The sequence below is a fragment of the Delphinus delphis genome, chromosome 19 (assembly GCF_949987515.2).
Source record: "Delphinus delphis chromosome 19, mDelDel1.2, whole genome shotgun sequence".
Classification (NCBI taxonomy): domain Eukaryota; kingdom Metazoa; phylum Chordata; class Mammalia; order Artiodactyla; family Delphinidae; genus Delphinus; species Delphinus delphis.
Window position 1 is genome coordinate 12,527,610 of NC_082701.1, and position 22,607 is coordinate 12,550,216.

At 63.7% G+C, this 22,607-nt stretch overlaps 4 protein-coding genes across 15 annotated transcripts in view; 3 read left to right on the forward strand and 1 right to left on the reverse strand.

Annotated features, from left to right (window-relative positions):
• The window catches only part of ASPSCR1 (ASPSCR1 tether for SLC2A4, UBX domain containing), a 30,808-nt gene extending 24,905 nt beyond the window's left edge, over nucleotides 1–5,903 (forward strand). For 3 of the 6 annotated variants that reach the window (XM_059997744.1, XM_059997748.1, XM_059997747.1), the window contains 9 exons: nucleotides 111–192; nucleotides 558–624; nucleotides 1,072–1,134; nucleotides 1,695–1,747; nucleotides 2,808–2,932; nucleotides 5,117–5,168; nucleotides 5,405–5,474; nucleotides 5,550–5,725; nucleotides 5,810–5,903. In XM_059997744.1, the coding sequence (XP_059853727.1) occupies nucleotides 111–192; nucleotides 558–624; nucleotides 1,072–1,134; nucleotides 1,695–1,747; nucleotides 2,808–2,932; nucleotides 5,117–5,168; nucleotides 5,405–5,474; nucleotides 5,550–5,683 (646 nt within the window). In that variant the 3' untranslated portion in view covers nucleotides 5,684–5,725; nucleotides 5,810–5,903. Of the gene's footprint in view, nucleotides 1–110; nucleotides 193–557; nucleotides 625–1,071; nucleotides 1,135–1,694; nucleotides 1,748–2,807; nucleotides 2,933–5,116; nucleotides 5,169–5,404; nucleotides 5,475–5,549; nucleotides 5,726–5,809 lie in introns of those variants that run through there. The other 3 variants (XM_059997745.1, XM_059997746.1, XR_009517031.1) reach the window with 3 other exon arrangements.
• Nucleotides 5,904–7,427: 1,524 nt separating this feature from the next.
• CENPX (centromere protein X) lies at nucleotides 7,428–11,054 on the reverse strand. 2 transcript variants are annotated; one of them, XM_059998544.2, is made up of 5 exons: nucleotides 11,005–11,054; nucleotides 8,341–8,392; nucleotides 8,073–8,126; nucleotides 7,685–7,773; nucleotides 7,428–7,590 (listed from the first exon to the last, which is right to left on the reverse strand). In XM_059998544.2, the coding sequence occupies exons 1-5, from the start codon at nucleotides 11,032–11,034 to the stop codon at nucleotides 7,576–7,578; spliced, it is 240 nt and encodes a 79-aa protein (XP_059854527.1). In that variant the 5' UTR covers nucleotides 11,035–11,054; the 3' UTR covers nucleotides 7,428–7,575. The 2 variants fall into 2 exon arrangements, with proteins under 2 accessions (XP_059854527.1, XP_059854526.1); XM_059998543.2 differs by lacking the exon at nucleotides 11,005–11,054 and adding an exon at nucleotides 10,695–10,826.
• A 164-nt stretch (nucleotides 11,055–11,218) lies between these two features.
• Nucleotides 11,219–19,610, forward strand: LRRC45 (leucine rich repeat containing 45). 5 transcript variants are annotated; one of them, XM_059997766.1, is made up of 17 exons: nucleotides 11,219–11,949; nucleotides 12,430–12,491; nucleotides 12,885–12,955; nucleotides 13,234–13,412; nucleotides 13,687–13,815; nucleotides 14,652–14,764; nucleotides 15,135–15,193; nucleotides 15,485–15,562; nucleotides 15,863–15,998; nucleotides 16,101–16,178; nucleotides 16,276–16,387; nucleotides 16,473–16,543; nucleotides 16,966–17,058; nucleotides 17,168–17,260; nucleotides 17,808–17,981; nucleotides 18,066–18,213; nucleotides 18,484–19,610. In XM_059997766.1, exons 1-17 carry the CDS (start codon nucleotides 11,730–11,732, stop codon nucleotides 18,678–18,680), a joined length of 2,013 nt encoding a protein of 670 aa, XP_059853749.1. In that variant the 5' UTR covers nucleotides 11,219–11,729; the 3' UTR covers nucleotides 18,681–19,610. The 5 variants fall into 5 exon arrangements, with proteins under 5 accessions (XP_059853749.1, XP_059853750.1, XP_059853751.1 ...); XM_059997767.1 differs by having other exon boundaries at nucleotides 17,811–17,981; XM_059997768.1 differs by having other exon boundaries at nucleotides 11,219–11,940.
• Nucleotides 19,611–19,652: 42 nt separating this feature from the next.
• Nucleotides 19,653–22,535, forward strand: RAC3 (Rac family small GTPase 3). Of its 2 annotated transcripts, none has more exons than XM_059997774.1 (6): nucleotides 19,653–19,845; nucleotides 20,421–20,492; nucleotides 20,693–20,810; nucleotides 20,994–21,056; nucleotides 21,490–21,649; nucleotides 21,801–22,367. In XM_059997774.1, exons 1-6 carry the CDS (start codon nucleotides 19,811–19,813, stop codon nucleotides 21,929–21,931), a joined length of 579 nt encoding a protein of 192 aa, XP_059853757.1. In that variant the 5' UTR covers nucleotides 19,653–19,810; the 3' UTR covers nucleotides 21,932–22,367. The 2 variants fall into 2 exon arrangements, with proteins under 2 accessions (XP_059853757.1, XP_059853758.1); XM_059997775.1 differs by having other exon boundaries at nucleotides 19,691–19,845; nucleotides 21,490–21,653; nucleotides 21,801–22,535.
• Nucleotides 22,536–22,607: the final 72 nt, after the last annotated feature.

Consider the following 22,607-nt stretch of genomic DNA (forward strand, 5'->3'; position numbering starts at 1 on the left):
AGGGGGACGAGGGAGAAACCCAGAGTCCAGCTGGTGTGGGGCCTCTGCTCTGGTTGGGGAGACCTGGGACCTTCACCACTGCCACCCCCTACCCCACCCCCCCACCCCAGGAAGCGCCTGGAAGAAGCCCCCTTGGTGACCAAGGCCTTCAGAGAGGCTCAGATGAAGGAGAAGCTGCAGCGCTACCCTAAGGTACCTTTGGGCGGGAGGTGGTCTGCACATGGCTCTGCACTGGGGCCTCCTGCGGCTTCTGCAGCCCACAAGCCACTGGCCATGGTCTCCTGTACTTCAGCCCAAGCCTACACGGCCGTGGTTCGTTAATGAGCCAGGCAGCCCCATTCTAAGATGAAAAACATCAGTGTGTTTTCACAAGTGCACGTGGGTACTTGACTGGTCCTTGTGTCCAGCCCATGGGGCCGGGAGCGTTAGGGGGCAGCCAAGGTGAGGGGGTGCTGGCCCGACGTGGCCGGGGGACCTAGCCATCGTGGGCCCAGGGGTGTGGACGCCTGGATTGGACTCCAGCTGTCCTGTTGACAAGCTGGCTTGTCCTGGCCTAGGTGGTCTTGAGGGTCCTGTTTCCTGACCGCTACATCCTGCAGGGCTTCTTCCGCCCCAGCGAGACCGGTGAGCAGCCCCGTCTGGGCGTCCGGGAGGGTGGGGGCGCCCTGTGAGCTCTTCCAGGCTCCTTCCCTCTGGGCCATGGGGCAGGCAGCGGGTGCAGGGCTGGGGACCGGCTCACGTTGGAGGCTCGGCAGACCAGCTAGGCAGTACCCGTGGGACTGGGTGGCCCCGTGCACCCATCTGTTCTGAGCATGGGTGGGACAGAGGGGCACCCAGAGAAGGGTGGACCCAGGTCTCCCCCACACCCAGTAGCGGGGTCTTTGGCCTGGGGCTGCAGCTCACCTGGAAGGAAGGCAGCAGTGCCACCAGTTCTGAGTGGGGTTCTTGGTGACCTTGGGGAGCGGGTCTGCACACAGGTTGGACCTGGCTCCCGTCCCATTGCAGAGGGGGCCCGGCCCTGGAGTGGGTCTGAGTGTGGGATCCCTGCTCACCCCACCCTTCCTCCTGCAGTGGGGGATTTGCGGGACTTCGTGAGGAGCCACCTGGGCAACCCCAAGCTGCCGTTCTACCTGTGTAAGTGCTTTTCTGGGACCTCCTGCTCAGCAGTCCTGGCACCTCCCAGTTGGGGCTTGAAGCAGCTTTTCCCACAGAAACAGCATCATGGGGCAGGCAGGTCCTGTGCCGGTGTCTGAGCATGAGTCCGGGACTGGGGAAGTTGGGGAGGGAGGTTGACCCTGCTCAGCGCCCCTGTGCCTTTTGCTTCCCACCTGGCCAGGAGCTGTAGGGGCTGGGGGCACAGGGGCGAGCTGCTGGCTTCCTTTGGAGGGCGTCTGGGTAGTGAAGGGTCAGGCCTCAGGGCTGCACAGGGAACTGTGAAGGGCAGGTGTCCCCTTGCAGGTGAGTCTGCCCGAGGCCCTCTTCCCAGCTTCTTGCTGGGTTTTTGCAGCGGTAGAGTGATGGACAGGGGGATGTGAGCTGAGGAGTACTTCAGAAATTCCTCAGCTGAGGCCTATGGCCCAGGCCTCATGCTCACTCTCAGGCCTGTCCTGGGGCAGGGGGTGCATGGGCAAGGGATGGGGGGGGTGATGGGGGGCGTGAGGCGTTTCCTGGCGCAGACAACCATCTTTCCGCAGTCATTGCTCCTCCAAAAACCATCCTGGACGACCACACGCTGACCCTCTTTCAGGTACTGCCTGCCTGCCTGGCTGGCTGGTGGGTGCTGCTAGGCTGGCCCGGGAGGGGCACCTGCCCAGGAGGGAGCGTGAGGCCGCAGTCGGGAGTATGATAAGGCCTTTTAGAGGGTGGACTAGGAGGGAGCAGGGTGCTGCTGAAGTCAGTTTGGGGGCTTTCCAGCCTCCTCTGCCTCCTGCCCCGGTGGGGATGGGCCTGCCCGGCTGGCTGCCACCGTCCTGAGCCAGGACTGCCCCTGGGTCTGGATGAGAAGGGGCTGGCAGGTGGGGCTGCTTAGGGGAACCCCTTAAGGGCCAAGGGTCAGAGGCCTCGGCTGCAGGTGGCCAGCTGCCCAGACGGGAGGGGCTGCTGCCAGGCCTGCTGCCCTGTCCCTGCCTTTCCCCTGGGCCCTGTGGCCTCCTCTGGGAATGCCGTGGTGGGCCCTCCCTGCTAGCTGGAGGCCCCTAGAGCTCCCAGGGTGAGGAGCGTTGATCCGGTGCCCTGCTGGGCGGCAGTCCAGAGCAAGAAGGAATGTCCTGTCCCTTCACCCCAGGAGAGCAGCCTGAGGCCTCCCCAGCCCTCTAGCCTAATGGTTTCCTCTTAAAGTGTCTTCAGATATTTTAATTAGTAACAGAGGCTGGCCTTTGTTGAGTGGCCAGCAGGCCCTGCAGAGGTCTAGTTGGGGCAAGGGGGTCTGCTTGCTGCTCAGGACTGCCACCGTCATGGGGGGATGGGGCCAGAGCAGCAGAGAGGCTGGAAGCCCACCAAGGAAAGAAGTCAAGGTTGGGGGGAGCAGGGTGCTTCCCCTGCCCCCACTCCCCCTTCTCAGCCTCCTTCTGCAGCCCCCCGGGAGCCCCAGAGGCACTGGGCCTCCTTCCTCTATCCCCACCCGCCCTCCCTCCCTCCCCACTCTCCCTCGCTGGCCAGCCTGTTGATAAACATTGAATTTGGAAGATGCTTTGGGATGGAGAGGGGCCAGCGTCCAGGCACCCCCCTCCAATTAGGAACCCTGGGGTGCTGCCTGTCCCGCCCACGTGGCCTGATTCCTGGTGACACTCTGCCCCCGCTACCAGCAGCCGTCTCCTTTCATCCGTCAGCTCGCCCTGGAGCCGTGGGGCCTCTGCTCGGAGTGGCGTCCCTGCCCGCCCGCGATCAGAGAGCTGGCAGGGCTCAGGGAAGGAAGGCTTCCTCCCTCCTGCGGGTGAGCAGGCGCGGGCGCGGAAGCTGCTGGCTTTCATGTCCCTGGCAGGGCCGCGTTCTGGCTGCCGGCTGCCCTGGAGGCTGCCCGGGGGCTGGTCCTGCGCCCCAGAAAGTGACAGCTCAGGGTGGGTGTGGGGGATGGCAGCCCAGTGCCCTTTTTGGCCACTGGATCAGGTCAGAGTGACTATTCGTTGGGAGAGGCCAAAAAAGGGTGAGGCCAAGGATGGGAGGATGCAGAGGACCCAGTCCGTGGACACAAAGGTCCCCAAACCCCCACGTCGTACCTGCTTCCTGGGACTGAGCCCCCTTAGTGCTGGTTCTGCCCCAAGCCTCAGGGAGCTCACTCGGCTCCTGTCTCAGCCACCCCCACCACTGCCTCACCCAGAGCCCCTCCATCACCCTTAGTGGGCCTTGAAGACCACCATGATCCATGTAGACCTCGTCAGCCTGAGCAGAGGGGTACACCCTCCCTCCTGGCGGTCATGGTGGTCTTCTGTGCCGTCCACTCACCCCTTTTCCAATGGGATTCCCTGAGACACAGGCTGGCAGGTAGGGGGCTTCCAGCAGGTGCTGAGGAAAGGCAGGGAGGCCAGGTTCAAGAGGAGCTGCCTCGAGGGGCCCAAATGGGTCCTTCAAGACTTCAAGCTCTGCAGCTCCCAGACGGCCCAGCCGGGTGGGTGGCCCCAGTGCCTGGCGGGTTGGCCGGGTCAGGGTCTGGCTTCACTGCGCTACCCTAGAAAGGTTGAGGCACTGTCCTACCTGTGTTTCTCTCCCCACGCCCCCAGCTTCCAGTGCCTCCAGGGCCCTAGGGCTGCCCTCCACCCTGCAGCCCATCTCCCTGCACCAGGCTATCATTCCAGGCATCACAGTGGGGTTTCAGAGTGTTCACGGCCCTTCTCTGTCCCTCAACTTCAACTGCAATCTCAGCGTTCCTAGACATGGCCTTTGAAGCTTCCTCTTATTAATACTCCCCGCCCAGACGCCAGGAGCTCAGAGCTGGGCAGAGAGGATGCGCTCAGCTGGCAGCAGTGGCCCTTCCTCCAGGGCTAAGGACACAGAGCCTTGGGCGGTGGCCTTCCTGCTGGCTCAGGCCAGCTTTGGGGCTTACAGCCATGGTCCTCGTCGGGTGCAGAGGCGGGAATAGAGGCAGGTTACGACACTGGAGGGCTTCGGGATCCTCTGCAACAGCCCTGACTCTGCACCACAGTCCAGCCCCCTACCTGGGAGGCCTCCAGGGGCGTTTCGGGGGCCACGTGATGTGTCCTTGTCCCACACCTGCGCAGGTGGAGCCAGTCCTGAGCAGAAATCTTGCACCACCACCCCCATGGACAGGCCTCCGGGAGGGGTGTGGGGACCCCAGTGCAACACCCACCCTGCAGGACAGGCTTGATGCTGGCTGGCACTGGCTTTTCCTTATCAAGCGAGACCAGTGCCGAGTCAGGGAGCCCACCTATGGGCTTTTGGGTCAAGGCAGTAGGCCTGGAGGCACCGATCAGCCTGGGACTCCCAAAGCAGCTTGGCTCCCAGAGCCCCCCCCCCCCGCCTTCCCCTTGTGCCGGGGCCACTGAGGGTCCCTCCCCTGGTGCTCCTGTCTCCAGTCTGGCTGCTTCCAGTGCACCTGGGCTCATATGTCAGTCCCTATGGAGTGCCCCCGACTCCTGCACTCTGTTCTTTGGGCAGCACAGGTGAGGGAGGGGAGTGGGGGGCATGGCGGGCTGTGCCCCATGCTCCCACCCATGCAGTTCTGTGTGAGTCTGCATCTCCTCTGACCTCTTGACCTCCTGCAGTCTCTGCTGAGGGCGGGGGCTTCCAAGCTTAGTTCCCACCTTCAGACTGTCAACTGTTTACCCCGGGAACTGGGCAGGAAGGGGAGGTAGGTAAAAATGCCAGAGCACACACACCACGAGAACTTCCTGTTCAGCTGGTGTTTGGGGCTGGCCCTAGGATTCGATGGTCTGATGCCTTGGCCTGGCTTGCACTGGGGTTGGTGCCAGAGGAGGAATAGGTGAAGCTGGGCAGTGGACTGCACGGTGGGAGGGGCCTGGTAGGGCCGTAGCCCTCAGCGGAGCCCTGGGCCTTATGGGTGCAGCACCCATGAGGCCAGCATGGAAGTGCAGTGCGGCCCTCTCTGCTGTCCTCCACGGTGCCCACTTGGTCCCTGAGCTCTCCTCTGTCCTCCCTGCAGGCAAACCTCTTCCCTGCTGCCCTTGTGCACTTTGGACCTGAGGAGCCAACAGGTGGGTGGGGCCCCCCTCTGCCCACCGCTGCTGACCAGCCCCGGGCCGCACATCCCAGCTCATCAGACGCCCCAGAGCAGGGGACTTCGGGTCTGGGAGGGCGACCTGTGGCCCCGATACCCCATACCCTTCTCCTGGGGGCTTCAGGCTGGGTCACGCCCCCTCCCAGAGCAGAGCAGCAGTAGGCAGGGGCACCCCATTCTCTGTGGCCTGAGGGTAGGCTGGGCCTCCTGCAGGCATCTACCTGGAGCCCACGCTGCTGGAACACACCATTTCCCCGTCTGCAGCTGACGTGCTGGTGGCCAGGTGAGTGTCCACAGAGGGTGGGGAGAGCCCGCTGCCACAGTGCCCACCATCTGGCACCTCGGCCTTTGTCCTCAGGTCCATGTCCAGGGCTGCTGGAACCCCACCCCCGCCACCAGCCCCTGACCCTGCGCCCGTTGAGTTGGAGCCAACTGCTGAAGAAGGGGCAGTGGGCCCCCCTGAGCCCAGCCCTGGGACGGCCCAGCCAGTGAGGAGGGGTCTGGGCAAGGTGCCCAAGTGGCTGAAGCTGCCAGGTACTATGGGGGGTGGCCGGGCAGGGAGGGGCTGCTGGGCGGGAGCCCAGGGCCCAGAGGTCATCCCATGTGTTTGCGCTGCAGCCAGCAAGAGGTGAGAGCCGCCAGCCCAGAGGTGCCACTCTGCCAGCCACAGGACCCCTGCCCACCCTGAGCGGGAATAAACATGCAAGCCTCTCTTGAGACCCTCCTGTCGTCCTTTCCAGGGCAGAGGCCCTCGGTCCTCTGACCCACGGCCCTCCTCCTGCTGCTGCCCCTGCGCCGCGTCCCCAGCCGCGGGCCTCCAGCCTGGCTGGACGGTGACGTGGGCCTGGGAGGCTGCTTGCTGGGGCTTGTTCTCCTTAACGAGGGCACAGGTGTCTGCCCTGAACCGCCTGCCCCTTGGTTTTTACTTCACTGACGTTGTTCATGACGACTCCTGTAGGCAGGACACGAGTTCAGGGAGAAGGACCTCCAGGCATCGCCTGCCTGGCTGCATCTCAGGCTGGGCCCCCAGCCCTTGGCAGGAGAGGGGCGGACGCAGCCCCCACCCTGCGGTGGGACCGGGCAGGGCTGGCCTGGGGTTTCCCGGTGCCCCGCCCGCCCCACCATCTGAGCGCACTTCAAAGTGGCTGTGGGGCACGGGCTCTGGCACTTGTCGCCAGCCTCTCCCCTCAGGTCTAATGACTTCCACATGCGCCCAGAGCTTTGAAGCCCTGAGACTCCCTGCAGGAGGGGGGAGAGGGGAGTGGGGGGCAGAGGCGGGGAACGGGTGCGAGAAGGGGCCAGCGGGGCTAAACTAGGGAGGGAGGGCTGGCCCCCCACCCATGCCATCCTTGGGCATGGGGGTGGGGCTCCTGGGTGCCCGTGGCAGCAGGGGCAGACGTCCCTCCCCAGTGGAATAGGTCCTCCAGCTCTGCGAGAGTCCTGACCCCATGGTCACTGGGCCCAGGGCCCTCTGGGTGTTTCTGTCCTGGGCTGATGAGTCCCAGCAGCTTTCAGAACTGGTGGGAGGTGGGTACTGTGTTGGGGGGGGAGGGCAGCCAGGCCTCCCGACTGGGCTTCTAGCGGCTCCCAAGCAGCTCTGAGCTGCCTGGCCCTGTGGCCCTGGGACCGGTGGTGCTCCCCGCTGGCGTGGCTCCCCCTGCCCCACCAGCACCCCTGCCAGGCCGGTGGCACACCACACTCACGGCAGCCCTGTGGCAGAGGCACCGTCCCAGGCGAGCAGCCACACGTGCGAGGGCTCCGATTTCACAGCCTCTTGAGCCTGGCCCACAGCAGGGCACTCACACATGCTGTTTGTTATTCTGTCCTCTCCCAGCTTTGAAGCAACTTGACTTTGGGTGATTAATGGCAACAGGAGGCTGTGCCTGGGGAGGTGGCTCTGATTTACTGACGTTGCTTTGTGAGAACAAATATACAGCTCAGGCAAGCATCTTTTGAGGGGAATATCAGACGGCTAGAAGGTGACACACAGGCTTTGATGTCGGTGGCAGAACCACACCGTTCTGCTTGTTTGTGGAGGACACACAGGCTACCTGCTCAGGCAGGCGGGTCTCCCGCACCTGCTTCCCGGTGACCAAGTGCTTCTCCCACACCGGTGGGTGCTCGGCTGTCCTGAGGGCGGGGGGCGTGAGGGGAGGGCACCAACCCAGGTGCAGGACCCTCATCCTGTCAGTGACCCCTCTATCTGCTGCATCCCGGCCATCAGCAGCAGGCAGAGGGGATGACAGGGGGAAGAGAGTGGTGCTTTGCTGGCACCCGGCCAATCCTGGGAGCTGGAGGAGAACCTTGGGGGATCAGCAGCTCCTGTCCTGTCTGAAGCCAGAGGCCGTGACGTGGAGCGGTGGCCACAGTGAGGGTGGAAACCCCTAGAAGTCCAGAAGCTGTGGGGGAGAGGAGCGCTCAGAGCCTCGTGGATGTAGCCACCCCCCCACCCCCGTCTCCTGGGCCAGGCCCTGTTCCTGGAGGTGCACCTACCAGCTGAGGCAGCACCTTCTCCAGCTGTTCCACGTCCACTTGGGCCAGGTCCTCTGCCTGGGCCTGCCGGACGCTGCGGATGGCCGCTTCTGCCGTGATGCAGGAGGGAAGTGAGGCAGAGAAGGCTTGGGGGGCCTTGAACCCTAAACCCCGTGGGCCTCAGCCCTGGCTGCTGGCCCACCCCCGTGCCAGCCGACAGCTCAGAAGGCTGAGGTTGGGGCCTCTGAAACACGGAGCTTTTCAGGGACAGGGAGCTTAGGTGCTTGGGGAAAAACTGGAAAAATGTGTCTTGGTTACCCCACTGAAAAATAAAATGCAAAGCGGTCGTGAATGATCCGGACGGGCCTGGGTGGGATACTAGAGAACACTGCTGGGTCCCTCTGCTCACCCACAACGAAGATCTTGAGCAGCTCGGCCATGAGCTGCAGCGCGTCCCCGCTGACTGCAAGGTGAAGGGAGAAGGTTACAGACACACACCCTCTCCCTGCTGCCCCACTCTGCCCTCACTGCTGCTGACCTCACGCTCTTGCCGGTGACCTCAGCCCTCCGTCTGGCCCAGTCCTCTCTGAGGCTCTGGCCCCTGCAGAGGTGCAGTGCAGGGTCCCGGGTGCCCAGCAGTCCCCGGCCACCGCCCCCCCACCCTCCCCTTCACACACCTTTGGTCTTGTCGTCTTTAAAATGCAAGTGCAGCAGCTTGCTCACCAGCTCCTGAGGGACGGAGGGGGCGTCAGTGAGCCACCGCCCCCGCCCCTCTGCTGCACACCCCTTAGGCATTTAGTTCTGGATGGGATGGGGTTGTAATTTCTGGCTGGAAATGCTGTCTGTGGGGCTCTCCCAGGGTGGGGAGATTAGGCAGTGGGGAGAAACCTCTCTGAGTGCCTCCAGGAGGACCAGAAATTAGATGCAAGTGGCAGACCGGTGGGAGCAGCCCAGGTGCCTGCCTGCCGCTCTCTGGGGCTCCAGTTCTCATGGTATCCAGAGCAGTCCTGTGCTCCTGCCCCCAGGGACGAGGTGCTCTCCCCACACTGGGCCCCTTTACAGGCCTGTCCACACCACCAATGCTGCCCGGCTTTGCCAGACCCTGCTCTGGGCACTGGGTCAGCTCCATCCCAGGTCCCTCCCTGGAGCCTACGACACGACACGACACGACACGTGGAAAGGGATCTTCCTGTAATGGGGAAGGGCACTGTGGGAACCGCAGAGCTGGGGAGGGGCCAGGCTCCTCGGTCAATGGGCAGTCAAGGTAGGGGGCAGGGCCCAGACTATCTGCAGGACTTCCTGACCAATGAGGATGGGACAAGGGCGGGCCCAGGCCAAGACTCCTCAAGGGAGAGGCTTGAGCCCCAAAGTATGGCACCACTAAGCGGATATAGATTCTGGGGATCAGCATCTCAGGAGCTCAGCTTGGAACATGTTGCATGAGGGACACACGTGAGGTGTCCAAGCAGAGCAGCCATTGGGTGGCTGGAACTCAGAGATGGTTGAAGCTGGCAATGAGGATCTGGGAGGTGGCAGCACGTGGGTGGACCAAGGGAGGTTGCTGAGGGCAGGGACCAGCCAGAAGAGGCTGCGAATGAGGAGCCAGCAGAGCGCCAGGGGAGGCGGGAGGACAGCAGCAGTGGGTGCCCAGGAGAAACTGGGTGTCGTGCAGGGAAGGTGAGCTGGGGACCCACCAGGCCTCTAGCCTTAGCCACGGAGATGGCACTGCCTCACCCAGTGCAGCTCAGCAAAGCTGGAGAGCAGAGTGGAGGGAGCGGACCCTGACGAAGCCCTGGCTCAGGAGGGTAAGAGCTCGTCACCAGTCACTTGGGGCAGCACCAAAGAAGCAGCCTCATCCTCCCAGCAGTGACCACGTGATCTTGGCGCCACCTGCTGGCCCTCCTTGCTGTGTACCTGAAAGGTACCAGCAAAGGCACAGAAGGCTCTACTGCTCCGCCAGCTCCCAGACCCTGGGGAAGAGCTAAATCAACCAGGCTGCTGCTGGGGGGCAGCTGCATGGGGTTGCCGTGATAACTAAAGCAGTCAGCACCAGCTGGGAGCAGAGGTTCCCTAAACTTGCAGAGGGTAGGATGGGACCTGGGATGTGGTCAGCCTTTGCCCCACTGTGTGGGGGCACCACGACCCCTCCCCCTCCCCGGGGACAGCCCTGCTCACGGGTAATGACCATAACCCCAGCTCTGGCCAGAGCCCTCTGAGGGTGAGGGCTCCAGAGCTGTGCAGGACTGCATGAAGGAGGCCCAGCCCAGTGCTCCCCTCTGCAGCTATTACAGTGGAGGATTCCTACAACCCCCTGCCTCGGTGGTTTTCCCTTTGACACTATATACCCCTTGTAGGCCAGGGCAGAGTGACGATTCTGGGTGATAGAAAGAGAACACCCACTGGGGACTGGCTGGACAAGTACTCATGAGGGGCTGAGACTCTCCCTCCTGCCCACAAAGGCCTGATATCAAGGGCTCAATGTCACCTAACCTTAAGACAGAGCAACAATGTGAGACTCAGACCACTTACAGCCTGCGGGGTGTGGGAGGCAGCTGACCTCACCACCCACCCACCCAGAGCCCCATTTGCCAGGTGCAGAGCAAAGGGGCTGACTCTGGAGGCGGATGGCCTGGGTTTGACTCTAGTTCTGCCTCTTTCCCACTGGCAGGTGGGGGTAGTACCAGTACCCATCTCCTATGGTGTTGAGCATTACACGGGCTAATCCATTTCAAGTGCATGTAACAGTGCCTGACTGTGCTGGGTGTGCTGCTAAGAAAAGCACTTGTAGAGCCACGTACACACCAGGCAACGAAGCCAGCCTGGCTCAAGTGAGACGCAAAGCACAGGGCTGGTGTGATAGGAAACAGGCCAAAAGGAAGCTTTAGAATACGCAGGCGCCGAGACTACCCGCGAGCTGGGCCGCACTGTGCTCTACGCTAAATTCTTTAGGGTGAGTCCTGCGGATCCCGGAGCCGCGGGGCGGGAGCCCAGGCTCCTCTCTGAGCCTCCCTTCATTTGTGCTGGCACTTACCCCTGCCCGATTTCTGCAGACCCTCTCCCTCTTGCCGCAGACCAGGCTGCCTACCCAACCTTCCGCTACCCGGCCGCGGGATCCCATCCACGGAGGACGAAAGGTGTGCAGGACGAGGGTCATTGCCAGATTCTGGGAATGGGCTCACCCTATAAGGCACCCGACGGCAGCGCGGGGGCTAGCTCAGGATCCGCACGTGGGTCACTCAGGGGACCGGGCCGCAGCGTCCCCGCCGGACCCGCGCGTGCCCCCCGCCCCGGCGGCCTCGCCCCGCGCCCCCAGCCCGCCCCGCCAGCAGGCCCTCTCTCACTTTCCGGAAGCCGGCGCCGATTTCCTCCATGACCGCCACCAAGGTGCGCGCCCTCCGGAGCCCCGCCCCCGCGTCCCCAGCCAATGAACCTTGAGCGCGCCCTCCGGAGACCCTCCCTCGCGACTCCAACCAATCGACAAAGAGCGCGCCTTCTGGAGCCCCGCCCCCCGCCTCCAGCCAATGGACCCTCCGCGCGCGCCCGCTCCTTCGCCTTCACTAGCCCGCGGTGAGCGCCCCTCCTCCGCAAAGCCTCCTGGGAGTTGTAGTTTCCTCCAGGTCTTCCCGACGCTCCCTGCTCTTCCTGGATACTGAGGCGCGCGGCGGCCGTGACGAGCGAGCGGGGGGCCAGCGGCGCGAGGGCTGGGGCATCGGGCCCGGAGCCCAGGGGTACGGGCGACGTCCGGACGGACCGGCCCCGCCGCTGGAGGCCCCGCCCCCGAGGACGCCCCACCTCCTCGGTCCCAGGCTTCAGCGGTCCGCTGAGAATCACCCGCCCCTGCCCTCCTGGGGCCTCGCGCCTGTTGGACCAACTCAGTTTGCGCCTCTTTTCCTGGCTGCTGAAGACTTAGAGTCTTTGTGCCCCCACTGAGCTGCCGGGGGCTCTCTGAAGGCCCCCAGGGGAGAGGCCCTGCCGTACTGCCCTTCCCCGGCTTCCCGGTCCCAGCTGGCTCCTGGTGAGGCCTGTCTAGGCGCTTTCCGGGAAGCCCTTCCTGCACCCCAGGGACATGGAGGAGTTCCGGCGCACCTACAGCCGGCTGTGCAAGGAGAGTGGGGCCGAGCCCCAGGAGACTGTTCTGCAGCAAATGCACCAGCTGCCGCAGGGCCGGCTGGACCTGGCCACACAGAGCCTGACAGTGGACACCTGCAGGGCTCTGGGCAAGCTGCTACAGAAGGAGGCACTGCTGACGGAGCTCGTCCTGAGTGACTGCATGCTGAGTGAGGAAGGTGGGCACCAAGGGCCGGCGGCCCAGGGCAGCCCTTCCAACTTCAGTGTTGGGGCCGGGCTCCCCTGGCTTCTTTTTGCTCTGCTGCTTATTAGCTGCACGTGCCACAGTCCTTGGTGCTTAGCATCTCTAGCAGAGAACTCAGTCTCACCCGATCTCTTCTTTGTGAGGTTACTCCCTTTTACTGTCATAAAGCAGCAGCAGCGTCCTCTCTGGAAACCCGGGAGCAGAAGGCAGTTTCTCTTTGTAATGGGAAAGCCTTAGTGTCCCCTGACTTAGGAGAGTCCCGCTGTGCTGGTGAGCCACCCGACTCCACACCTGGCGGACGTTTCAAACCTGACACAGGAGTGGGGTGACTCCTTTTTGGCATGAACCTTGGCTGGTGGGGGCCACTGGGACAGCCATCTCTCCCCTATGTGTGGGGAGCTGACCCAAGACGGAGACACCAGGGGTGGAGGGTGACTGCCCTGCTCTCTTACAGGGGCCGTGCTGCTGCTGCAGGGGCTGTGTGTCAACACCATCGTGCGGTTTCTGGATCTCAAGGTGGGTGGATCTGCACTCAGGGGCGTGCCACCTGAGAGCAGGAGTAGAGAAGATACAGGTGTCCTGGCGACCAGGGGTCTGCATGGTGGCCGGAGACTGTGTCTGTAAGCACTCTTAGCACACAGGCTCCGCACCATTTGCTCATGGTCTCACGCACGCGTGTCGGTGTTCTGAGGGCAGGAACGTGAGTTCCAGAATGTTCTCACAAGCAAACTGAAATAGCCTGCATTAGGAGGCCACTGCGGGCAGGGAAAGCAGAATTTGAAAGGAGCCACACCTTCCGTTCGCCATGGCCTCCCCCACCGCCTGACGCCTGACGCCTGGCCTGGCGAGGGTATTCAGAGCCCAGCTCAGGATGCCGGGGAGTGACTGGCTGGCCTCTTCCTGTCCTAGGGCAATAACCTTCGCGCCTCAGGGGCCGAGGCACTGGCAAAACTCCTCCGACAGAACAAGTCCATTCAGAGGTAGGGTGGCGGTCCCAGCCCCCGCTCTCCCCCGAGCCCCCGCTCTCTCTCTGCGTGGTTCTGGGTTGGCTCCAGCGGACACGGTTCTGCAACATGAGAGTTCACGCCTTCATGCCGGTCTTCCGTGGTGGGGAGTAGGCGGGTATGAGTTACTCACGCGCCTCCAGCCTTTCTGCCAGAGACACCCAAGCCTGTGCCCCTCCTCAAGCCCGCTGGACCCCATGGGAGCAGGATGGGAGCCTTCGGGGCCACGCACCTCATGTCCACCCTTCCTGCAGCCTAACCCTGGAGTGGAACAGCCTGGGCACGTGGGAAGAAGCCTTCGCGGCCTTCTGCGGGGCCCTAGCAGCCAATGGCGCCCTGCGGCAGCTGGACCTCCGCAACAACCAGATCAGCCACAAGGGTGCCGAGGAGCTGGCTCTGGCCCTGAAGAGCAACACCAGCCTCCAGCAGCTTGGTGAGGCCGCCAGCACTGGCCTCTTCGTCCTCAGACCGGGCCAGGAGGTCTTGGTCTGGGGGGGAAGGGGGAGGGGTTGCATCTCATCGCTTCCTCAGCCCTCCCACTGCTTCCTTTGTCCTCTCCCAGAAGGGTGGGGGTGGGAGAGGAGGGGCACGCTGAGCTGGGCTCCTGATCTGTGGCCGATCGCAGGGAGTACCAGTATTCCAGGCTGGGCCAGCCCTCCCAGCCCCGCCCCGTGCTTTCCATCTGGCAACACCAGATTTCCCTCCAGACCTGCGCTGGAATCACATCGGCCTCCTGGGGGGCCGCGCCCTGGTAAACTGTCTCCCCAGCAACAGAACCCTGTGGAAGCTGGAGCTGGCTGGGAACAGCATCCCCGGTGACATCCTCAGAGCCGTGGGTACGGGCACATGGAGCCGCTGGTGGCTTGCACTGTTTGGAGCAGGACATAGAGCTGATTCCCTGCGTCAGAGACTCAGCCACTGAGGGAGGGGTGGCTTGGGCCAGAACAAGTAAACACGGCATCACGATGGTAGCATGTTAAAAACAGAGGAAGTGAGAGCAGGCTCCAGGGAAGAAAAGGCAGCGGCAGGAGCCTGCAGAGTGCCGACTGCCTGGTGCTGCGCCTCACCCTCCTCGCACCACGGTCTCCGCCTGTCATGACCCTGACTCCTCAGCCCCAAGCCCACTGAGCACTCTGCCACTCCCCATGGCTCGTTGTCCCACCGGCAGCGCCAGCCACCCAAGGGCCCGAGCCTGGGTTGCAATCTAGTGTGGCATCACCACCTGCTGGGTCTGCCCAACGCATGTCCTCTCCCACTTCTTGGTTCTTGGGCCTGCCTCTGAGTCACCCCAGTTGGCACTGTGGCCACTTCGGGCTGGCCTCTCTCCAAATGCTGCCTGGACCTTTCCAGAGCATGGGAGCTGAGCACACCATTCACCTCTTAAACGTCACACGCTGGCCTTTGGCCTTTGGGGCGGAGCCCAAATGCCCACCTTTTCTGGCAGTTGAGCAGCCTCCCCACCTCTCCCCGTGTGCCTGTTCCCCCTCCCAGGCTCCTGGCTTCACTGTTGTCCCTACCCCCGCCCCCTCTGAGCCCCTCACTTGCTAGTGCACTGAGGGGTCTGATTTGTGGGGTGAGATACCACCTCGCGCAGTGTCTTCTGGGCATGGGGCTGGGCTGGCCGTTGGCCACTCCTGGGGCTCCCGGTAGACAACTTGGCTCTTTCCAACAGAGCAAGCCATGGATCACAACCAGGACCGGCAGACCGCCTTCCGGGAAAGCCAGGCCCGCGCCCACGTGCTCAGCAAGGAGGTGCGGCACCTCCGGGAAGAGAAGTCCAAACAGGTGAGGACAGTGCTGCCTCTGACTGCAGGGCCTCGCCCCGACCCCAGCCCCGCCCTGGCTGTATGGACAAAGGGCCCCCCTCAGCCCCCGTGCCATGGCCTTGTTCCTTCCTTCTGGGCCCTGGAGCCTCTCCAAGCAGCCAGTAGCCAGGCCTGAGAGGCAGCCTCTTGTTCTGATACCCTCTGGCTGGGTGGGCGGGTAGGTGGGTTTCCCCTCTGGGCCTCCCTGCGTGGGAGCCACTCTCCCTTTGGATGAGGCTGAGCCCTTTCGTGTCCTGCCGCCTCAGTGGATGTCTGCTCTCCTGTCCGCTGACGGTGGGGAGTGGGCGGGCTCTGGGCCCTGACCGGGCTCTGGCTGGCTCTGTCCCCAGTTTCTAGACTTGATGGAGACAATCGACAGACAGAGAGAAGAGATGGTCAGGAGCAGCAAGTGAGTGTGGCCCCAGGGCCAGGGGGCAGGGAGGTGGTGCGCTGGGGGTACCCGGGCTTCGGGTCCTCACTCTGGCCTTGGAGTGACCTGACGTGAGCCTCGTCGCCTGCCCGTGAACAAGGTTGTGGGGTGTGTTTACTGAGGGAGTTGGCTGGAGGGTTAGAGGCTGCACCGCGACTTCCTCAGCCCACACCTGGAGGTGGCGTGAGTGTGAGGAGCAGCAGCTGCCGCAGGGAGGGGCCCAGAGGGCGCCAGGGTTTGGGTCTCTTGAACCCTCCTCTGTGCCCACAGGGCGTCGGCAGCACGCGTGGGGCAGCTTCAGGAAGCCCTGAACGAGAGGCATTCCATCATCAACGCTCTCAAGGCCAAGTAAGGAGGAGCAGAGGGTAGGACGCCAAGTAAGGAGGAGCAGAGGGTAGGACGGGGTTGTGCGGAGGCTTCAAAACACTTTAGAGACCTGTCCACAGGGCAGAGGAGGACTGTCCAGACAAGGACTCGAGTCCCCAGCGTACAAAGGAGGTGGAGGGACCGCTGGGATGGTAACCTGGGAACGCTTCTTGGAGGAGGTGGGCGCTAGCTGGGGTAATAGTCTGGCAAGAGTGAGAACAGCAAGGACTTAGCAGAGTCTAGAGGAGGGATGGGGTGGGGCTAGCCCTTCCCTCCTTGCAGGCTGCAGATGGCTGAGGCCGCCCTGGCTCTGTCAGAGCAGAAGGCCCAGGACTTGGGGGAGCTCCTGGCCACCACAGAGCAGGAACAGCGGAGCCTGGCACAGAGGCAGGCAAAGGAGCACAGGCTGGAGCAGCAGGTGGGCAGGGAGGGCTGGATGGGCAGGTGGTTGGGTGTGGGGTAGGCAGGCGGTACGTGGTGGCAGGTGTCCAGTGGTGCCCTTTCCCCATCTGACCCCCAGGAAGCTGCAGAGCGGGAGTCTAAGCTCCTCAGAGACTTGTCTGCTGCCAATGAAAAGAACTTGCTTTTGCAAAACCAGGTATGGGGGCAGGGTGTGGGGGCAGGTCCCTGGAAGGCCTGGGGCAGGGCTTCAGGGAAGGGGCCAAAGCTTCCCTCCCTCAGTGCCGGTTTTCCAGGTGGACGAGTTGGAGCGGAAAGTGAAATCTCAGCAGGATCAGCTATTCCTGACCAGGCAGGAGCTGACCAACACGGCAGCTGAGCTGAAGATGCGGGCTGTCCAGGCTGAAGGTGGGCACACACAGGCCTGCCACTGGGTCCTGAGAACCAAGGCCCCCAGAGGAGTCCTACCCACGCTCTTCCCCTGTGCTTCCAGAACGCCTGGAACTGGAGAAGAAGAGGTCCCGGCAGAGCTTGGAGGACGCGGAACACCTGCGCTTCAAGGAGGTGCCTCATTAGTTGTGTCGTCTGGCCTTTGCTCTCTCCGCTTCATCGGGGCCTGCAGACACCTCGGTGTGGCATGGTGTCCCCAAGGCGCACTCCTGGCCAGGCTTCCCTCGACAACCTTGGGGTGCTGGTGGCATTTCTCCAACAGCCCTGGTAGATGTCAGACCCAGAACCTCCCCACCAGTTTCTAGAAGGGACCCTGACTGCTGGGGCCACAGCGCAGGCTGCCATGTGCTCTGTGCCACCTGGGGTGCAGCACTGGGACGTGCCGTCCATCCTCACTTCCTGTGAGGTCACTTGGGGCAGCACTCACTCGGAAGTAACAGAGTCCCCAAGATTCACCTGCCCCCAGGGTGGGGGTCCCAGAGGGGAAGGCTGGGGAGCCAGCGTGCCAGCCCTGTCCCCACCCCACACCTGGGCAGGTGGAGCACATGACTCGCCACCTGGAGGAGAGCGAGAGGGCCATGCAGGAGAGGGTACAGAGGCTGGAGGCTGTGCGGCTGTCCCTGGAGGAGGTGAGCTGGGTGCCAGGCTCTGCTCTCCCCTAGGGAGGCTGGGTGTGGCCAGAAGGGGTCCCTGGGCAGGGGCAGAGGGCAGGCCCAGTGGTCACTGTCTGCGGTATAGGAGCTGAGCCGGGCAAAGGCCGCGGCACTCAGTGAGCGCAGCCAAGCTGAGGAGGAGCTCATCAAGGCCAAGAACCAAGTCCGCCTGGAGGAGGTGAGCCCAGGGCCACGGTCCGCTGCTTGCAGCGCCCACTGGGGAGAGAGGTCTGAGGGGTTGGCATGAGCTGCCTGGGTTGCACAGCCCTTTGGGCTTAAGTGGGCCAGACCAAGGCTGTCTTCTGACTCTGTAGGGAGGGACAAGGGAACAGGAGGTCCAGGGGTGCAGAAAACTTAGACGAGGACACTCATCCCATCAGCACCATATCCAGCCCCCCCCACGCCCACGCAAAGAGCCAATGTCCTCCAGCCCCAAGGTGGGGAAGGGGTTTGGCCCAAATGTGCAGCCTGTGACCACATGGTGGAAGTAGGGGACCAGAGGCCAGAGGGCAGGATGGTGTCAGCCTGGGACATGGGGGAGGTTCCTCATTCAAGTTGAGCCCATTCAGAGCAACGTATGCTATAACTTTAGTGACAAGGCAGTTTCCACATTGCAAACATACGCTCCTCTTTGTCTGAAGGTGGGGCTGGGGGGTTCACTCCTCTCGTGAGCTCAGGGCCACAGGCCAGAAAGCAGCTCACCAGCCCCTCTCCTGGGCCTGCAGCAGCAGCGCCTGGCTCACCTGGAGGAGAAGCTGCGGCTGCTGGCGCAGGCTCGGGACGAGGCTCAAAGCGCCTGCCTGCAGCAGAAGCAGGTGGTAGCCGATGCCCAGGCGCGGGCCAGCCAGCTTGGCCGGCAGGTGGAGGGCCTGAGGCGGCGCCTGGAGGAGCTGCAGCAGGTAGCCGGGACATCGAGGGCTCCCAGGGGTGCCCCTGGTGCCCCCAGCTGCCACCTCACCCCCCCCCACCTCCTTGCCTGGCAGGAGCTGAGCAACAAGGACCAAGAAAAGGCGGCTGAGGTGACAAGGGTGCGGCTGGAGCTGCAGGAGCAGAACGGCCGCCTGCAAGCCGAGCTGACAGCCCAGGAAGCGCTGAAGGAGAAGGCAGCGGCCCTGGAACGCCAGCTGAAAGGCGAGCTGAGCGCCACCCCCGCCCCCCTGTGGCTTCTCTGCAGGGCCTTCCTTACTGGGTCATCCCACAGGAGGAGGAGGAGGCTGGCCTGGAGAGCTGAGCTTGGCCTAGGTCTCAGCTCCAGGAAGTGCTGGTAGGGGAGGCTGGGTATGTGTGTGCCCAGGGGACCCCGAGCGAACCCCACCCTGCCGGCCCCCTGCGGACCTCTGGGTTGGCAGGAGCCCAGGCAGTCCCCAGAGCCCCTTCCTCACTGAGCTTCCTCCCCTGCAGTGATCGCAAGTGACCACCGGGAGGCACTGCTGGACAGGGAGAGCGAGAATGCCTCTCTCCGTGAAAAGCTTCGCCTGAAGCAGGCCGAGATTGCCCGGATCCGGGATGAGGAGGCCCAAAGGGCCAGCTTCCTGCAAAATGCTGTTCTGGCTTATGTGCAGGGGTCCCCCCTGAGGACCTTGAGCCCCCAAAAGTGAGGCGAGGCAGGGAAAGTCTGAAAGTGGCAGGAAGGTGGCATCTGTTGGACATCTTTGTCTCATGCCTGCCTCTCCCTTCTTTACAAGGGACAGGCCATGGGTAGGTCCGGGCTCTTTAGGCAGGGTCTACAGCCGGTGACTTGGAAAATCAGTGCTGGATGTGAGATGGATGTGAGAGCAGGACGGCTGCAGCTTACCACCAGAGTGCCCACCTGCGGGGGGTCCAGAACCTCGCTGGCCAAGGGGGCTGGAGAGGGCCCCAGCCCCATCCCCACTCCTTCATCCCAATCACAAGGAATGATGCGCCTGAGAACACAGACCCATGTTGGAAGGAGATCTGGGGGAGCAGGCCCGAGCTCTCCTGGCCCCACCCACCACAGTTCAGTCACCTTTCACAACCATGAGCTCCGCAGGCCCCAGCTCTCACTCCAGGGTGTTCTGAAATACAGACTTTTGCAATTTGTGATACATTTTGGCCCCAGTGCCTTTATCCAGTATCAGTCTTTTCTCCAAGCTTGGGCCCTTCAGGAAAGGCCCTCCAGGTGTGGCTGGGTCACCCTTCTAACTGCTACCAGGTAGGGATTGGTCCAGCTACTGCAGCAGACAGGTGGGGATGGGGGCAGCTCGGCAGGGGGCTGCCTGCCTCGTGGATCTCTAGTGACTGCAAACACCTGAGTTTTCACCAGCTGTCTCGTGGTTAGAGGGTGGGTGGGCCTCAGCCCCTCCCTCGGTGGGCCCGGGGAATCCTCTCCCTAGAAGAAACCTTGTGTGCACCGACCACAACCTGTTCAGGTGGGTGGGAGCAGCCTGTCTGCGCTGCCCTCGCCCCTTGGCGTGGGTCACAGGGGCTCTGGGGAGGGCCTGCCCAAGCTCGACACGGATTGCGGGGTGCCCTGTGACCCCGCCCCCCACCAGATTTCTCTGGAAGGCGCGTCGGCCCGGGTTCGGGGCGGGTCCGCGCCCCCCGCCCTCCATGCCGGCCGCGTTCGGCTGTCTCCGCGCCCGGCGCTCGGCGGCGCTCGGCTGTCTCCGGCCGCTCGGCTCGGCGCTCGGCTCGGGTCCGCGGCCGCTGCGGCGCCGGGCATTTCTCCGCAGCTCGGCTCGCGGCCGCGCCCGCCCGGCCCGCGCCCATGCAGGCCATCAAGTGCGTGGTGGTCGGCGACGGGTGAGTGCGCGAGGCGGAGGCCGCTCGGCCTGGCGCGCCAGGCGCGCCGGGAGGGGTTGGCCCCGGGGGCCCTCCTGGGCAGGGCGCGGGGCTCCGGGGCGCGGCCGGGACGGAGGGTGCGGCGTGCGGTCCGGGGATCCCGGCTTGGGGTCCAGGCGGGGCGGCCCCGACCGGCCCGTGGGCGTTGGGGGACCGGGCAGCGGCGGGAGGACGCGGTGGGGCGGGGTCCCGGCTGGTCGCGGGGCGCAGGCCTCCAGCCCAGGCCCACCTGATGCTGCCGGCAGCCAGCGGCCCCTCCTGGCCTCCCGGTGGGTGGGGCCAGGCCTCTCACCTGGGCTTAACCCTCAGCCGGTGCCACCTTCCCGGCACCTGCCTGGGGCTCTGAGGCAGCTCGCTCCAGCCCTCACCCACCACTCTGCCACCCCGGAGGCCCTCCTGCCCTGGTCCTCTATCGCTGCGGATCTGCTGGGCAGGCAACCCTGTTCCCACTCTGGGCACCGTGGGAGGGGCTGCCCTCGCTGGGCAGAGGGCTGAGGTGGGTCTGGGAGCAGCGTGGACTTGTCCTCTCTCCGCAGCGCCGTGGGGAAGACCTGCCTGCTGATCAGTTATACGACCAACGCCTTCCCTGGAGAGTACATCCCCACCGTGTGAGCAGGCGGGCGGGTCCAGAGCTGGCAAGGGGAGGGTATGGATGCCTGTGTGCGGGGCTCCCCTGGGCTTCGAGGTCGGGCCCAAGTAGCCCTGGTCTGGGTTCCGGGGTGAGGCGAGGTGCTGACAGAGCTCCAGGTCTGTGCAGGCCTGAGAACCCAGACACGGGGGGGAATCTCTCTCACTTTGTTTCCTGCAGTTTTGACAACTATTCTGCGAATGTGATGGTGGACGGGAAGCCTGTCAACCTGGGGCTGTGGGACACCGCTGGGCAGGAGGACTACGACCGGCTTCGGCCACTCTCCTACCCCCAAACTGTAGGGGACCACAGGGCTGCCTGCAGGGGCCGGGTGGCTCGGGTGGAGGCCCAGAGGGCCTGGTGTGTGTGCATGCGTGTGTGTGTGTGTGTTGGGGGGGTGAGCAGAGGCCATTCGGAGTCTCTTTGACCATTCCTACATGGTACCCTCTCTTCTTCCCTTCTTCTCTCCCTTTCTCCCAAGGACGTCTTTCTGATCTGCTTCTCCCTGGTGAGCCCAGCCTCCTTTGAGAATGTTCGAGCCAAGGTAGGAAAGGGCCAGAAGCAGAGTTGTGTTTCTGGGAGGGGAGGAAGCTGCCCAGAGGACTTGCCCTTAGAGGGCAGGGGTCTCTTGCTTGAGGGCCTTACAGAGACATATTGTCCTTTGGAGATTGCCGGGTGTGAGGTCTCATGGCCCAGAGGGTGATGAGGGGCCAGGGGTGGGGTAGGGGTGGTGAGTGAGGCTCTCAGAGAAGGAAGGGCCCTGACTGAGAGGACCTGACGGGCCTGGAAGCGTCTTGGCTAGGTATTTTTGTTCTTGGTCATTCCCCTACCAGACCCAGTGGTCGCCCCGTGAAACAAGAAGGGCTAAGTGTGGGTCTAGGCACAAGGAAGGGGCCTTTGGGAGCCATGGCCTGCTCTGGGCCAGGCTGAGGGCAAAGCTCTCGAGGGGTAGGGATCAGAGCCTCTCATCCCCACAGTGGTACCCAGAGGTTCGGCACCACTGCCCCCACACGCCCATCCTCCTGGTGGGCACCAAGCTGGACCTTCGTGACGATAAGGACACCATCGAGCGGCTACGGGATAAGAAGCTAGCGCCCATCACTTACCCCCAGGGCCTGGCCATGGCCCGGGAGATCGGTGAGTGGGCACGGACAGGCCTGCCGGTGCAGGGAGGAGAGGTTCGCTCTGGGGGGCACAGTGCTGCCCCCCGCTGCCCGCCTGTGCTGCCCCCCGCTGCCTGCCTGTGCTGCCTGCCACCCTCACTCTTCTCTTTCTTTGCTGCCCCCAGGCTCTGTCAAGTATCTGGAGTGCTCAGCCCTGACCCAGCGGGGCCTGAAGACTGTGTTTGATGAGGCCATCCGGGCTGTGCTCTGCCCGCCTCCTGTGAAGAAGCCGGGGAAGAAGTGCACGGTCTTCTAGAGCCCTCACTTCTGGAGGAGCAGCCTCCAGCCGCCCGCGCCTGTATCTGTTGTGTTGAGATGTCTGGTGTCCCCGAGTCTGCTGTGGGGAAGTTTTGTGGGTGGGGAGGGGGAAGAATCACGGGGACGAGGCTGCTGCTCCCGGGGTGGTGCTGGGGCCATGGGGTCCTGTCCACTCTGCCTCCTCTACCTGGGGGTACAGCTCCAGCCTTCCCTGGCCCCCAGGGAGTCCGGAAGGGAGCAGGGTCTCCCTCAGGCTGCAGGGGCAGGTCCAGGGCAGCCCCAGGATGGGCTTCCCTGATGGGGGAGTTTGTGGGGTGGGTTCTGTCCTTGTGCCCCAGGATGGGGCAGCCCCTTTTTATTTTATACAATAAACCTTCTTCATCATCTCCTGCTGTCTTGCTACCTGCCCTGCTCCTGTCTCCCCCTGCCTGCTCCTGCACCCTGAGGGTGCCAGGCCCCCAACCCCCACCATCCACGGGTACAGAGCGGGTGAGCTTCACACACACACACACACGCGTGCGCGCGCACCAGAGGAGAGGAGGAAAAGCTTGCTGAGCCCTCTCGGTCTCCAAAGGAGGGACCCAGATCAAAGTGGGGGCAAGTGCATTTGGTCCCTTCTGGATGAAGAAAGCCCTTCTCACGCTGACTTCAGGCCTCTGGGAGGGCACAGCCAG

What these genes read in the sequence shown, in the direction of transcription:
- CENPX (XM_059998543.2), bottom strand. Translation starts at nt 10,817, where the DNA reads ATGACCCTCGTCCTGCACACCTTTCGTCCTCCGTGGATGGGATCCCGC. An exon ending in TAAAGACGACAAGACCAAAG is followed by an intron (nt 8,127 to 8,340) that starts GTGTGTGAAGGG and finishes TTCACCTTGCAG; the next exon opens with TCAGCGGGGACGCGCTGCAG. An exon ending in GCTCAAGATCTTCGTTGTGG is followed by an intron (nt 7,774 to 8,072) that starts GTGAGCAGAGGG and finishes GCATCACGGCAG; the next exon opens with AAGCGGCCATCCGCAGCGTC.
- LRRC45 (XM_059997766.1), top strand. Translation starts at nt 11,730, where the DNA reads ATGGAGGAGTTCCGGCGCACCTACAGCCGGCTGTGCAAGGAGAGTGGG. An exon ending in TGACATCCTCAGAGCCGTGG is followed by an intron (nt 13,816 to 14,651) that starts GTACGGGCACAT and finishes TCTTTCCAACAG; the next exon opens with AGCAAGCCATGGATCACAAC. An exon ending in ACTTGCTTTTGCAAAACCAG is followed by an intron (nt 16,179 to 16,275) that starts GTATGGGGGCAG and finishes CCGGTTTTCCAG; the next exon opens with GTGGACGAGTTGGAGCGGAA.
- RAC3 (XM_059997774.1), top strand. Translation starts at nt 19,811, where the DNA reads ATGCAGGCCATCAAGTGCGTGGTGGTCGGCGACGG. An exon ending in GGAGAGTACATCCCCACCGT is followed by an intron (nt 20,493 to 20,692) that starts GTGAGCAGGCGG and finishes TGTTTCCTGCAG; the next exon opens with TTTTGACAACTATTCTGCGA. An exon ending in CACTCTCCTACCCCCAAACT is followed by an intron (nt 20,811 to 20,993) that starts GTAGGGGACCAC and finishes CTTTCTCCCAAG; the next exon opens with GACGTCTTTCTGATCTGCTT.